General features: G+C 38.6%; 1 protein-coding gene across 2 annotated transcripts in view; it reads right to left on the reverse strand.

The window, feature by feature from the left end:
* Positions 1 to 269: 269 nt before the first annotated feature.
* Positions 270 to 11,932, reverse strand: part of BLTP3B (bridge-like lipid transfer protein family member 3B) — a 41,485-nt gene continuing 29,822 nt past the window's right edge. Inside the window, exons 15-21 of one of the 2 annotated variants that reach the window (XM_081927914.1) lie at positions 10,850 to 11,025; positions 9,601 to 9,731; positions 7,598 to 7,748; positions 6,450 to 6,706; positions 5,781 to 5,889; positions 2,348 to 2,529; positions 270 to 1,226 (exon numbers count right to left, since the gene is read on the reverse strand). In XM_081927914.1, the coding sequence (XP_081784040.1) occupies positions 1,101 to 1,226; positions 2,348 to 2,529; positions 5,781 to 5,889; positions 6,450 to 6,706; positions 7,598 to 7,748; positions 9,601 to 9,731; positions 10,850 to 11,025 (1,132 nt within the window). In that variant the 3' untranslated portion in view covers positions 270 to 1,100. Of the gene's footprint in view, positions 1,227 to 2,347; positions 2,530 to 5,780; positions 5,890 to 6,449; positions 6,707 to 7,597; positions 7,749 to 9,600; positions 9,732 to 10,849; positions 11,026 to 11,932 lie in introns of those variants that run through there. The other variant, XM_081927915.1, reaches the window with a different exon arrangement.

Raw genomic sequence — 11,932 nt, forward strand, 5'->3', positions numbered from 1 at the left:
TGTAGATATTAGGACTCTGGTTTGCACTTTTAAAAACAAGGTATTTCCCAATTCCGTAAAACATTGTATAATTCAGACGAAACAAATACCAGACAATGTTTTCAACAAAATGATTCAGAAAGGTCTATCCAAAGTGAATTTTCCTATTGGGTATAGTCTTCATTATTTTAAAAACTTAGAACCTCCTGCACAAGTCTGCTTTTTATTTATATATTTGCAGCAGTTTTCAGCTGAAAACTAGAATTTAAATTTTTACAAGTTGCCCATAGTTTATAATGCAGTTTTACATTTTTAATGGAATTTCACAAGTCCAAGAGGGCAGTTATTCAATTCCCCCCCTCCCAAGTGCATTAATATACAGTTAGATTACATTTTTACAAAAAAAAAACCACCCCAATCTGTTAAAAGGTTTAAGTAAGGAATGTTCCTACAAATGACCAGTGATCATCTCTGAAGAGCCCTGGTCTAATCATTAATTAGTGACAGATCAGCTGACCAAGCACCACTCCAATATTCTTCACTGTACAATGGTCACAAATACTGGATAAAAAGAAACCAAACATTAGCATGGTTCCAGCACAGTTGGAGTGTTTCCTCATTTTCTTGGGTCACACCTTTCCAAGAGTGGTTTCAACACATTAACACAGCTGATAATGTAGGCATAAAGGGGGTGCGCAGTCCCAGGCAAGTTCTGTTGGTGTTAGGCCCAGTCTCTGGATGATTACTTAAGTATTAGTTAGCTACGATGGACCATGTTGTGCCCACCTACAGTTAATAGTGCAAATTTAATCTCCCTTGAATAGTACTTTTCTTCTACCAATAACAGAACTTTATCTTCACAAATGAAGATAGCCTAACAATGACACATGGTACATTTTATTCATGCCACCACCTATTAAACAAATTAGTAACATATAATAGAAATTGATTTTCCCTGCATCACTGCATCTTAAATTCAGGCTAAAGAGAAGCACATCCTAATTCTTTGAAGATGTTGACAGAACTGATTATTCTGCAGAAATTTTGTTCAGAGCTCAGGTTCCAAAAACAGTCTAAAATGTATCCCTTTTTGTTCCAGTGCAACACTATAGAGTCTTCTGTCATTTATTTTCAGTATTCATCATTTTCATTTGATGAAGCAGGGTGTCTTTTTCCAAGTGAGCTTCAGCAAGAGCTGTCTTAGCTTTGGCTAGTTCTTGTTTAAGACATTCATTTTCTTCAATCAGCTGGAATAATAAAGTAGAAATTAATAATTTAATAGTGTTATATACTATACGATACAATACGATACAATATCTTTATTGTCATTGTCCCATGCAGAACAATGAAATTGAAAAACTACATAAAACATTCAAAACCCCCTGAAAACTCTGAAACCCCATTTTAAAAAACACTATACTATAGAGAGCCCTTATGCTGCGTTTAGAACCAGAAATGCATTTGCGTAGAAACTTTCTCAGGCGGCTAGTCCTGGCCTTTATAACCCTATACCTTCTTCCAGAAGGGAGGGTGCGTACTATCCTGTGCTATCTCTGCCGCTTTCTTATGGCACCTGGCAGCATAGATTTGATCTAAGGTGGGACTCCTCCTCTTAACAATTTTAGACTCCTCTTAACAATCCCCCCCCCCAAATAATGCGTTCTTAACAAAAAACAAGAACAAATTTTCATGAGTTTGAACCAAAGGTATTACCGTATTTTTCACCCCATAGGACGCACCTAGTTTTTTGGGGGGGAAATAAAGGGGGGGAAATTTATTTTCCCCCCAGGTGCTCTGCGCTAATCCCGAAGCTTGGGGCGTGCGGAACTCAGCACACCCCAAGCTTCTGGCTGCCGGCAAGGTCTCTGCTAGCCTTGGGAAAGCAGCGCAACTTCGCACGGCTCTCCCAAGGCTAGCGGAGCGCTGCGCTAATCCCGAAGCTTGGGGCGTGCGGAGCTCAGCGCGCCCCAAGCTTCTGGATGCAGGCAAGCTCTCCGCTAGCCCTGGGAGAGCTGGGTCTCCCACGGCTAGCGGATAGCTTCCTGAAGCCTGGAGAGCGAGAGGGGTCGGTGCGCAACGACCCCCCTCGCTCTCCAGGCTTCAGCAAAAGCCTGCATTCGCCCCATAGGACGCACACACATTTCCCCTTCATTTTTGGAGCAGAAAAAGTGCGTCCTATAGGGCGAAAAATACGGTAGTTACCTAGAATTACTTCATGTCCCTCTTTCAAAATGCTTTGTAAAGTTCATTTTGATGGGGGAATAGTTTGAAAAGGTATGGCCTTGAGCAGAAGCAAAAAATCATGCTAAAACATACAATTTTTGTCAAGAGACCTGCACAATGAAATGTTCTGTAGTTTTATGGTTACCTGCTCCTTGATCGAATCAGATAAATTCCTAAAAGGTTTAAGAGACCTGCTAATTTCTGGAGATGTTTGTGTAGCTTGAGACAGACAATTCTGTTTTTTGTGCGCATTAACTTCAGCAGTTTGTTCTCTTGTATCATTACTTGTCTTAGTCTTTAGAACATCACTGCTAGGTGTTCGGTTATCTGTTAAAAATAAATAATAATTAAAATGGGTGATACCCAACAGTAACAGCTCCACTACTACAGTCTATTTCTGGGCACAAATCAAAGCGCTGGTTATGACCTATAAAGTCCTACACAGCTTAAGTCCAAGCTATCTGAAAGACTTGCATTCCAGCCCAGGTTTTGACGTCCTTCCCCTGCTGAGGGACACTTGGTAGGAACACAGGAGGGAGCCTTCTCCGTGGCTGCTCTCAGAATTTGAAACTCCCTCCCTGGAAAAGTTAGACTGGCTCCCTCGTTCTTCCGCTGGCTAGTGAAGAGGGTTTTTTCCCCCCAACAGGCATTTGGGAACTGGCTGCTCTTAATTAAAAGGATGGCGCCATGCTGGTTTTTATTGTAATTATTGGTATGGTTTTAATAGATTTTATATATGTATATAATTTTAAGTCGATCAGTGTTTAATTGTTATTTAATCATTGTTTTCTCTGTGTTTTAGAGTTCTCATTCTTATCTGTAAGCTGCCTTGAATCAGGAAAAAGGCAGAATATATATATATATATGTATATATATGCTTTCGTAGATTTTCACGGGTACAGGAATGCAGGTTTTGGTGTCCTCGGGTGTCTTCCCGTGTAAAAGTTGGGGTGTCTAGGCGACGTTTCGACGAGGTCTCACTCGTCATCTTCAGGCTGGTGCTTTCGGCTTCTTGTTACTGGAACAGAGCAGGATCTCAGTGTTTGAGTTCCTATAAATACTGTTGAGGGGGTGTGGTGTATAGCCTCCAATGTTCTGGGCAGAGAGGAAGTTCCCAGGCTAGTGTGCCTTTTCTTCTTTTGTTCCTTAATTACTTGAGGGATATCTTGAGTGATTTCTTGAGTGATATCCTGAGTACCACTTAGGTGGGTCATTAGGTGTGGATTAGTTGCTAAAGTCTTAGTTGCTAAACTAATCCACACCTAATGACCCACCTAAGTGGTACTCAGGATATCACTCAAGAAATCACTCAAGATATCCCTCAAGTAATTAAGGAACAAAAGAAGAAAAGGCACACTAGCCTGGGAACTTCCTCTCTGCCCAGAACATTGGAGGCTATACACCACACCCCCTCAACAGTATTTATAGGAACTCAAACACTGAGATCCTGCTCTGTTCCAGTAACAAGAAGCCGAAAGCACCAGCCTGAAGATGACGAGTGAGACCTCGTCGAAACGTCGCCTAGACACCCCAACTTTTACACGGGAAGACACCCGAGGACACCAAAACCTGCATTCCTGTACCCGTGAAAATCTACGAAAGCATATATATATATATATATATATATATATCAATCAGTCATACTGAGTAGAAACATTGAAATCACTTGATAGTATCCAATGATTGTACCTCAACAGCAATTTATCTCAGTAACCTGAATTGTACAGTGTCAATATAAAAAAATATTGAATAGTTAATGATCTACAGCTAAAAAGTATCAAGTAGTATGAAACAAAGCTGTATAGCATGAGCTTTCGTAAATAACTAATCCTTCAAAAAGTGCATACCTGTACAATCACACCTTCACATAACTATATCTCAGCAAACATCTTAAACTGAGATGCCATTATAATACTAGACTTTATGGTTCTAATGGCAGGTGTGTAGCCACAAGATACCCTTTAAACGATAAGCTAGACTCGTCTAGTGGTTATGATATTACAGTAGTGTTAATAGATGTAGCTAACCACTTTACCCCATCAGTCTTTTGGGGCATTCATTTTTTACTTTCCAAAATATCTGGATTGGAGGGAGTTCTATTGTTTATGAAGTAAATTATAACTCTTACTACTCAATACAACCTTTGCCTTAGTATCTCACTGCATCCAACACATATTATTGATAGTGAAATGAGTCAGTGTTCACATCTTTGATTTACCATTTACTTCTTCCTGTTAGTTTGCTACATACAGATTTATGCCTTCACATGTCATACTCCCAAATCAAATATCAGAATTTAAATTAATCCTTTGACACTTAAGTATCAGCAACTTCTTACGAGTTCTGAGCCAGATAGGGGCTAGGAATAAGTTTCCAAATTATCTGTGGCCCTCATTACAAACAGACATTGGAGTTATCCTTTCATATGTTAGTTTCAAGCTCATTTTTTGCATCTTCATCTTAAATCCTTTATAAATTTAAATGAGGCTGCTAATATCACCTATAGTGAAAACTACACCTATGTTGCATTTTCCAAAATCTTAATTTAAAAGTTTATTTCTGTTTGATTTAATGCTATTTCAGTGTCCAAAATTACAAAAGCTAGTAAATTCTGCATTTGATATTTATGGTGGTCAGGAAAGCAGCAACAACAGGATAATAATTTAAAAAATTCAATACCCTCCTTGTACTGTTGAAGACTGTTCACCCACAAATAAAGCTTGACTGATTTTGACCTATATGGTTCAATCTATTAGTGTAAAAACTTAGTCATGATTCATCAATGATATCAGTCTATATGATAAAAAATGATGTTTATTTTTGTTATGAATAAATATCATCCTTGCCTCATTCCATGAATTGGAAAAATCAGATGTTCTTCAACATTAAACAGTTGAACTTACAGTTTAGTATTTTAGCATTCTCCATAGTTTAAATGTTTTATTGAACTACCTGCATTCCCGCCCCCCATATATAGCCCAAATGGGAGGGGCAGATGGGCCTTGTCAACCTGGGAAGGTGGCACATCCAGGAGAAAGAAAACTCTGATCTAAACCTTTGCTGCCTTACGGGATACCTTCAGGAGAATAAAGGGCTAAGGAGTAAACCCTACACAAATCCAGAGTGGAGTCCCCAAGTTGATTGGATGGCACCTTTTACGCCTCCTTCCAGCAACTCCAGCAACCAAGCTGGTGCCAACATATTGCTCTGCTTTCCTTTGGACCACCATCAGCGAAGCTGAGATGGGGGTCTTCTTGTCTGGGCAGCCCAGGACCTCCAAACACACTGCCGAGGCTTGTGCCCCAGGGAGGTCACTTCAGTGTTGCTAACACAACGGTTTGACTTCACCCCTGGAGGTGCGCTCCATTGTCTCTCAAGACAGACAGATGCCAACATCAAAAATGGTAGAGGCTTGGACTAGATTGCGCAACACATGATTTTTTCCCATGACGATATTAGACTATAGTATTTATTTCTATTTTCTTATGAGTTTTATCCCACTTTCAATACAAATATTTCAAAGGTGGGTAAAAACACTAAGAATAATAATTTGGTAAAATAAAGGCAGGCAGGCAGACCTCTGATGCAAAATGAACCATCATCTTTCCTCTCCACCATAAGGAGGTCAATATTCAGCGTTACGGGGGCTGGTTCAGGAGCAGTTAGACTGTCACGTGGGCTGTCATCCTAGAAAATATAAGTGAAACGAGCATATTTTTAAAAATATATCACATTAAATTCAAGCAGACTGTAAAGTTCTCTGTGATATTTGAGTCAATGGCGGAACTCCCAAAAGCATCCAACAGAGAGAGACAGAGAGACTTTGCTTGCCACTGAGGAATGGCTGCTTCTGCATGCCCTACTCTCCTCTTTCACTAGCAAGTTTCTGACAGATGAACTCTGAGACTCTTTATACTGCAAAGAGTTCATGAGAATATGCTTCAAAACATCCAACTAAATAGCTCTAAAACAAGGCAGAACGTTGAATTTTACTTCATCTAATCTGGCAGTATAGCTGAAGACAATATAGAGCACTAACGTTAGAATAGCTTTCTATGAAGCCAAATTTTACTCAATAGTGCTTGTTTGAAAACATTACATCATTTAATATATTTAAAGCTATTGACTAGTACCTAACAGGAGCTGTTAATTTAAGCTTTATTTATTTTAAGCAATGCTTTCCCTCAATCCCGAATTATCAATATTTGCTCTGAACTGACATCAATCTGACTCCCAAAATTACATACTTTTAAGTTGATCCTTGTATTAGAAATTTTTATATTCATAGGCATCACTTCTGCAACCATTTCATCTTCCAAAAAACGTTGAATGTTCATAAGTGAAGACATTAGGAAATCAGCACTCAAGCCTTCCACATGACATTGCAGAAACCCATTTTTTTCTGATAGCAATGAATGTATTATAGCACTGGGTCCACTTTCCCATCTCAGTCTGATTTCAGGAGTTGATTTAACTGGCCCAGTCACACTCTTAGGATCTGAACCTGTTATAAAACCAGTACAGAATCAGGTAAACCAGTTTTACATGACATTAAATGTCTCTTTTTTATAGTCCATCCTCCAACATGATGTAAACACTGACTACTTTGAAACAAAACAAAATATAATGGGGCTATGTCATCTACTAGACAGCTAACTTGTATTAGGTATTTTGATTTAAAAATCTATAAAAGGATGGAAACTGCTTCCATAATCTTTACAGGTAAGGGAGTGTAATCAGATAAAGGAAGTATTCATAATTTCCTCTCAAATGCCTATTTTACAAATTAATTTCACAAAGTTCATAGCATGTCTTCCTTTTAATGATATTTCAGATGTACTGAATAAGCAACAAAGTATAAAATAAATCCTGCAGTATAATCTATGGGCTGTATCCAATGTTGTCCATGAATGAATGGAGTAGACTTATTCTTGCTGATCGAGACTTTTTCTATCCCCTGCAGCCCCACTGCATGCCTTCAAAATCTGCTCTGCAGAGGTACAGAACACTTCAAAGCAGATTTAGGGGGCATGTGAAAGACGGAAGCTGAAGTGCCATTGCATGGGTGATAGTCCCATCTGCACCACATGGGATTCCACTGTATGCTAGTACCTAACTGAATACAGATAACCATTTATTGCGGTTAGAGAAGTCTGAGTGGGGGGGTGGGGGGAATCTAGGTTCTGGCCTTTCTTCAGATAATTCCAGAAGAGTACACAGACACACCTACAAATCCACTAAAGGTAAACAATTTTCAAGCCCCTTTAAAGTCTTTAGTTGTCCAAATCTGTAGGCTATTTCATAACATACTAAAACCAACAAAACAGAATCCTTAAGACATTTTCACTAGTGCGAAAGCACCAAAAATGCCTTTTTATATTAAATTAGTTCTTACCTGCTGTTCGGTTGCAAAGGTAATGTCGAACACTGATATTGCCCAACTGATTTGGTACAACCTGGTTTACCTGAAGGCATACATCTGTGTCATTACCTCTGATGTCAATTTCACCATTAACACCAAATATTTTAAAAACCACAACAGACATCTGTCAACAAAATGAAAATACAATTAGTAACTCATCTGGGAAAGCTCATGTTATGTTGACCTCCCCACCCCACCCCAACAAATGTGCAGACTCAAAGAATCACATAGTCGAAGTAACAGAAGGGAAATAAAAACCAATTTCAGTTAGAGTAGGTTCTGTAACCCATTGGGAACTTTTGACTCATAGCACTGAGTATAAAACTGCTTACATCTGCTCCAAGTTGAACATAGCTATTGTGTGTTAGTGATATCTGATACATCTGTTAGTCATAGTTGCTTGGCTAAATTTCAGTTGTTTTATTTCGGGGATGCTGATTGAATATTTGGGCTGATAGATTATTTTTAGTTAATTTGGGAAGTTTATATCCTCCCTTTCCATACGATATACTCAAGCAGCTCACAACATTACAGATAAAACAATGAAATAGCACACATGTCAACATACAGAAGAGAAGCTAAAGAACCACGAGCTAATAAAACATGTATTTTGCAGGACAAATAACATAATCAACTCAGTAGGCCTCTGAAACAAAAAGGTCTTTGCATGGCAATGGAAGGCCCAAGAAGGGAACAGACAGCTTTCTTTAGGAAGAATGCTTTGGAGCATGGGCACAGTACTAAAAAGGCTCTCTCTCAGATGATGGATCACTGAAAGGGTCTCACACAGATCTTAATGTACAGGTTGGTTTATACTGGAATAAGACAATCCTTCAAATAACTTGATCCTTTTAGGATTTTAGGTCATAACCAGCACTTTGAACTGGCATGAACTCTAATGGGATGTCAGTGCAATTGTAATAAGGGCACCACCTGCTCTACTATCTGGCTCCAGTCAGATACCTGTATTCTCAACCAGAATGAGTTTCTAAACACTTTTCAAAGGAAATACCATTGCCATTTTATTGTGGGCAGCTCTGAGCATTTTGCAGGAGAACGAGTTTTAAAATAAATAATTAGAACAAAATAATTGTGAATGTAACCCACAGAAGCTCTATTTTGGCAGCAGCTCATCAAAAGGCCCATTCACATTCATGAGATCCATGCAGAAGAAGGACTTCATTTATTTATTTGCTTTCAAACATATGGAGCAATTTGTTCACCTTATGCTAGTTCATAAGCTTATGATTTATGCATAATAAGAAATAAAGACATCAGTTGAATTTTCCTACTCTAAGCACTGTTCTGGGGGGGGGGGGAGATAATTAAATCCACAAGCCCCGTTTCTACTTTTTAGGGAAATACTAGCCCCTCTATAGAGTAGTTAAACTAAAGAGGCTGCCACAAAAAGTTAAAGTTACATAACCTTAAGTCTGATTCCATGGCTGTCTGCTAATTCCAAAATTGCTAGGGGAAGCATTATTCAACATATACATTTGTACCTTGGTTTTCAAACAGCTTCATTGTTGAACGTTTTAGCTCCTGAACGCTGCAAACACAGAAGTGACTGTTCCAGTTTGTGACCTATTTTTTGGAAGCCGAATGTCCAACAGGGCTTCTGTGACCTCCGATTGGCTGCAGGAGCTTCTTGCAGCCAATCAGAAGTCATGTTTTGGTTTCTGAAAATTTTGGAAGTCAAACAGACTTCCAGAACGGATTCCGTTTCACTACCAAGGTACGACTGTACTTTCTTTTTATGTAGTTGCTAAAGCAGAGTGAACTCTGTAGCCTTCTCTCCTATTTCACAGAGGGCCATTTTTTTGTCCAGGCTGTGCCACCCTCATTTGCATACTTTCCTCACCATCCCACTATTTTCAAAACAGCAACGCTTCAATTCTCATGACCAAAGCTCTGCTCAAACAACCCCATCCAGTAGAAACGTTATGAAAACATCCTCCTTATTGGGAGACCATTACCATTTCTTCTTCGCTAGCATCTTGAGCACTCTCTGAAGCTGCGCTGAGGACATCCGGAGATGATCCGCCATTGTTTTCCATCACTGTGTTTTCATCAGGAGTGTTTTCCAACGGTTTATTTGACAAGATAGCTTATATATTCATAAAAAGACAGATGTGTTTTACCTTTGCTGTACATTTTTATAAAGATACTTCATGCAGTTGTCACTAGGTTTCTAAATTTTAAAAGGGGATTTAAAGATACACACATACTGCTGTGTACGTTATCTAGCTTTTATGGATGTGGCATACTGACCAGCTCAAATTCAGTTCATCTAACCATTATCTACCTACAGCCTCTTCCAAAAATACCACACAACTTAAGCAATTCACCCAGCGTTTGAATAGACTGCAGGAAGCAGCTCTGAAACACAGGGTGGCAGCCACCTAATTTTACTTAGAGTAGAACTAAAATTAATGAACCCAACTTAGTTATGCAATGAGGCAACACACAAAGTGCATCACTTAGGAACACCCAGGAATTTTTTTATCCAACAGGCTTTTTAACTAAATTCTGATTTTATAGTTTTAATTCATTTTTAATCTTATTGTATTGAGTCTCTTGTATACCATTTAGAAATGTCTAATTAAGCAGTATACAAATTGCTGAAATCAATAAAATTGAAATAAGGTACTGTCTCCAGCAGAAAAATACTCAGAAAGCTAATTTTTGAAATCTTGCTTACACTTTAATCTATACATTTCTCTCAAATGAATTTTTCATAATAATTAAACATATACATGGCAAAGTAAATTCAATAAAACCAATATTACTGAATATCGAGTCAAACTCTGTCCTTCATAATAAAATACCTCATTTATATAAGGAAAAATTAGTCATGCAATCACCAACAGCATTTAGTCATAATTAACAATTATCTATGAGGAATACTCTAAAGATCCAGTCTGCTTGGCTGGAATTAGATATGCTGGCACTAATGTCAAGTGGAAACTCATTAGCCATATGGTAAACCAACCCTACAAATCAATGGGCTCAGCCTGTAATGTACAGTATTTTCACAACAATGGCAGTTTCACAAGAGGTTGAAAACGATACCACTGAGATATACAAATGTAAATAAGATCTTTCTCTCTTTTTCGACATCCAATCTAAAACTAGTACTAAGCACTAGTGGAATCAAGGAGCAAAACTCAGAAGATTATTTGATTCACTATCACTTTAAACTCCAAAAACTGGACATTTACTTACCTTTCTCCAAAAAGCTGTGGCTATCACTTCCATCACTCTCTAAATACTGTTCCTCCAACAACATGCTATCAATAGACATGGTATCCAAAGAGGCTTGTGATGGACTTTTCTTCATGTTCTTATAAGAAACAGAGAATGCAGGGAGATTGGACTGGCAGCGTTCCTTAGGCTTTCCACTTTTTAATATAAAGATATTAGGAAATTATTAAGGTAAAAAACTAAAAAACAAAGAAAATAAAAATGTTCCAAACCATTAAATTAAGGCAAATGTTGGTGAGAATTTTGTATTTCTACAAGTCAATAATTAAATCCGGTACAAAAAATTATTCTGCTCTGACTTCTGTCAAAAACAGATTTGTTTAATTAAAAACAAACAAACAAACAAATTGAGCAATTGGCACTTTAGCAGCAAGAAAGGAAAAGTGTTCCAAAATGGCACAGGGCAATGGCAATGGCAATGGCACAACACCTACTTTGCAGGTTGGTGGTGGCGGGGGGGGGGGCAACAACTCCTGCCTGAACCTCTGGAGAACCATTGCTAGTCAGTGAAGATCATACTGAGCTAGATGGTCTAATGGTCTGAGACTCAGTAAAAGGCAGCTTCCTATGTTCCTAAGTTTCCTAGAGCAACTGTTCTGGGAAGGCTGCACAATGTGCATAGCCACCAGCATCTATGAAATGTTTTGCTGCCACAGCCATAGGGCATATATTTGTTAGGTGTATAGGCCTTCTAAACCTTTTCTAAATATGCTTACGTCTAAGCCTTTCTCAAATACCAGGAACCCCTTTCATATTCCATCCTGCCTTTCCACCTCCCTCAAGGTTTGCATTTTCTCTCCCCCCATACTGTGCATTACTTGGTTCACTATCTTATTCATTGAAGCCATGCCTCCCATTTATTTCTCCTGGCAGCAGCTGGCACTTGCACAGTACCGCTATCACAGAAGAAGCTACCATAGAAATCACATTGCCAACTTCCTAATGATGGTAACATGTTAGAGTAGCCTTAAGTCTCAATATATGGTTATCCGCATGGACCCCCCACTTTACTGAATCTAAACAAAGTTAATTTTCTAGAAGTTT

Source organism: Podarcis melisellensis (genome assembly GCF_964234715.1).
Source record: "Podarcis melisellensis genome assembly, chromosome: 10".
Taxonomy (NCBI): domain Eukaryota; kingdom Metazoa; phylum Chordata; class Lepidosauria; order Squamata; family Lacertidae; genus Podarcis; species Podarcis melisellensis.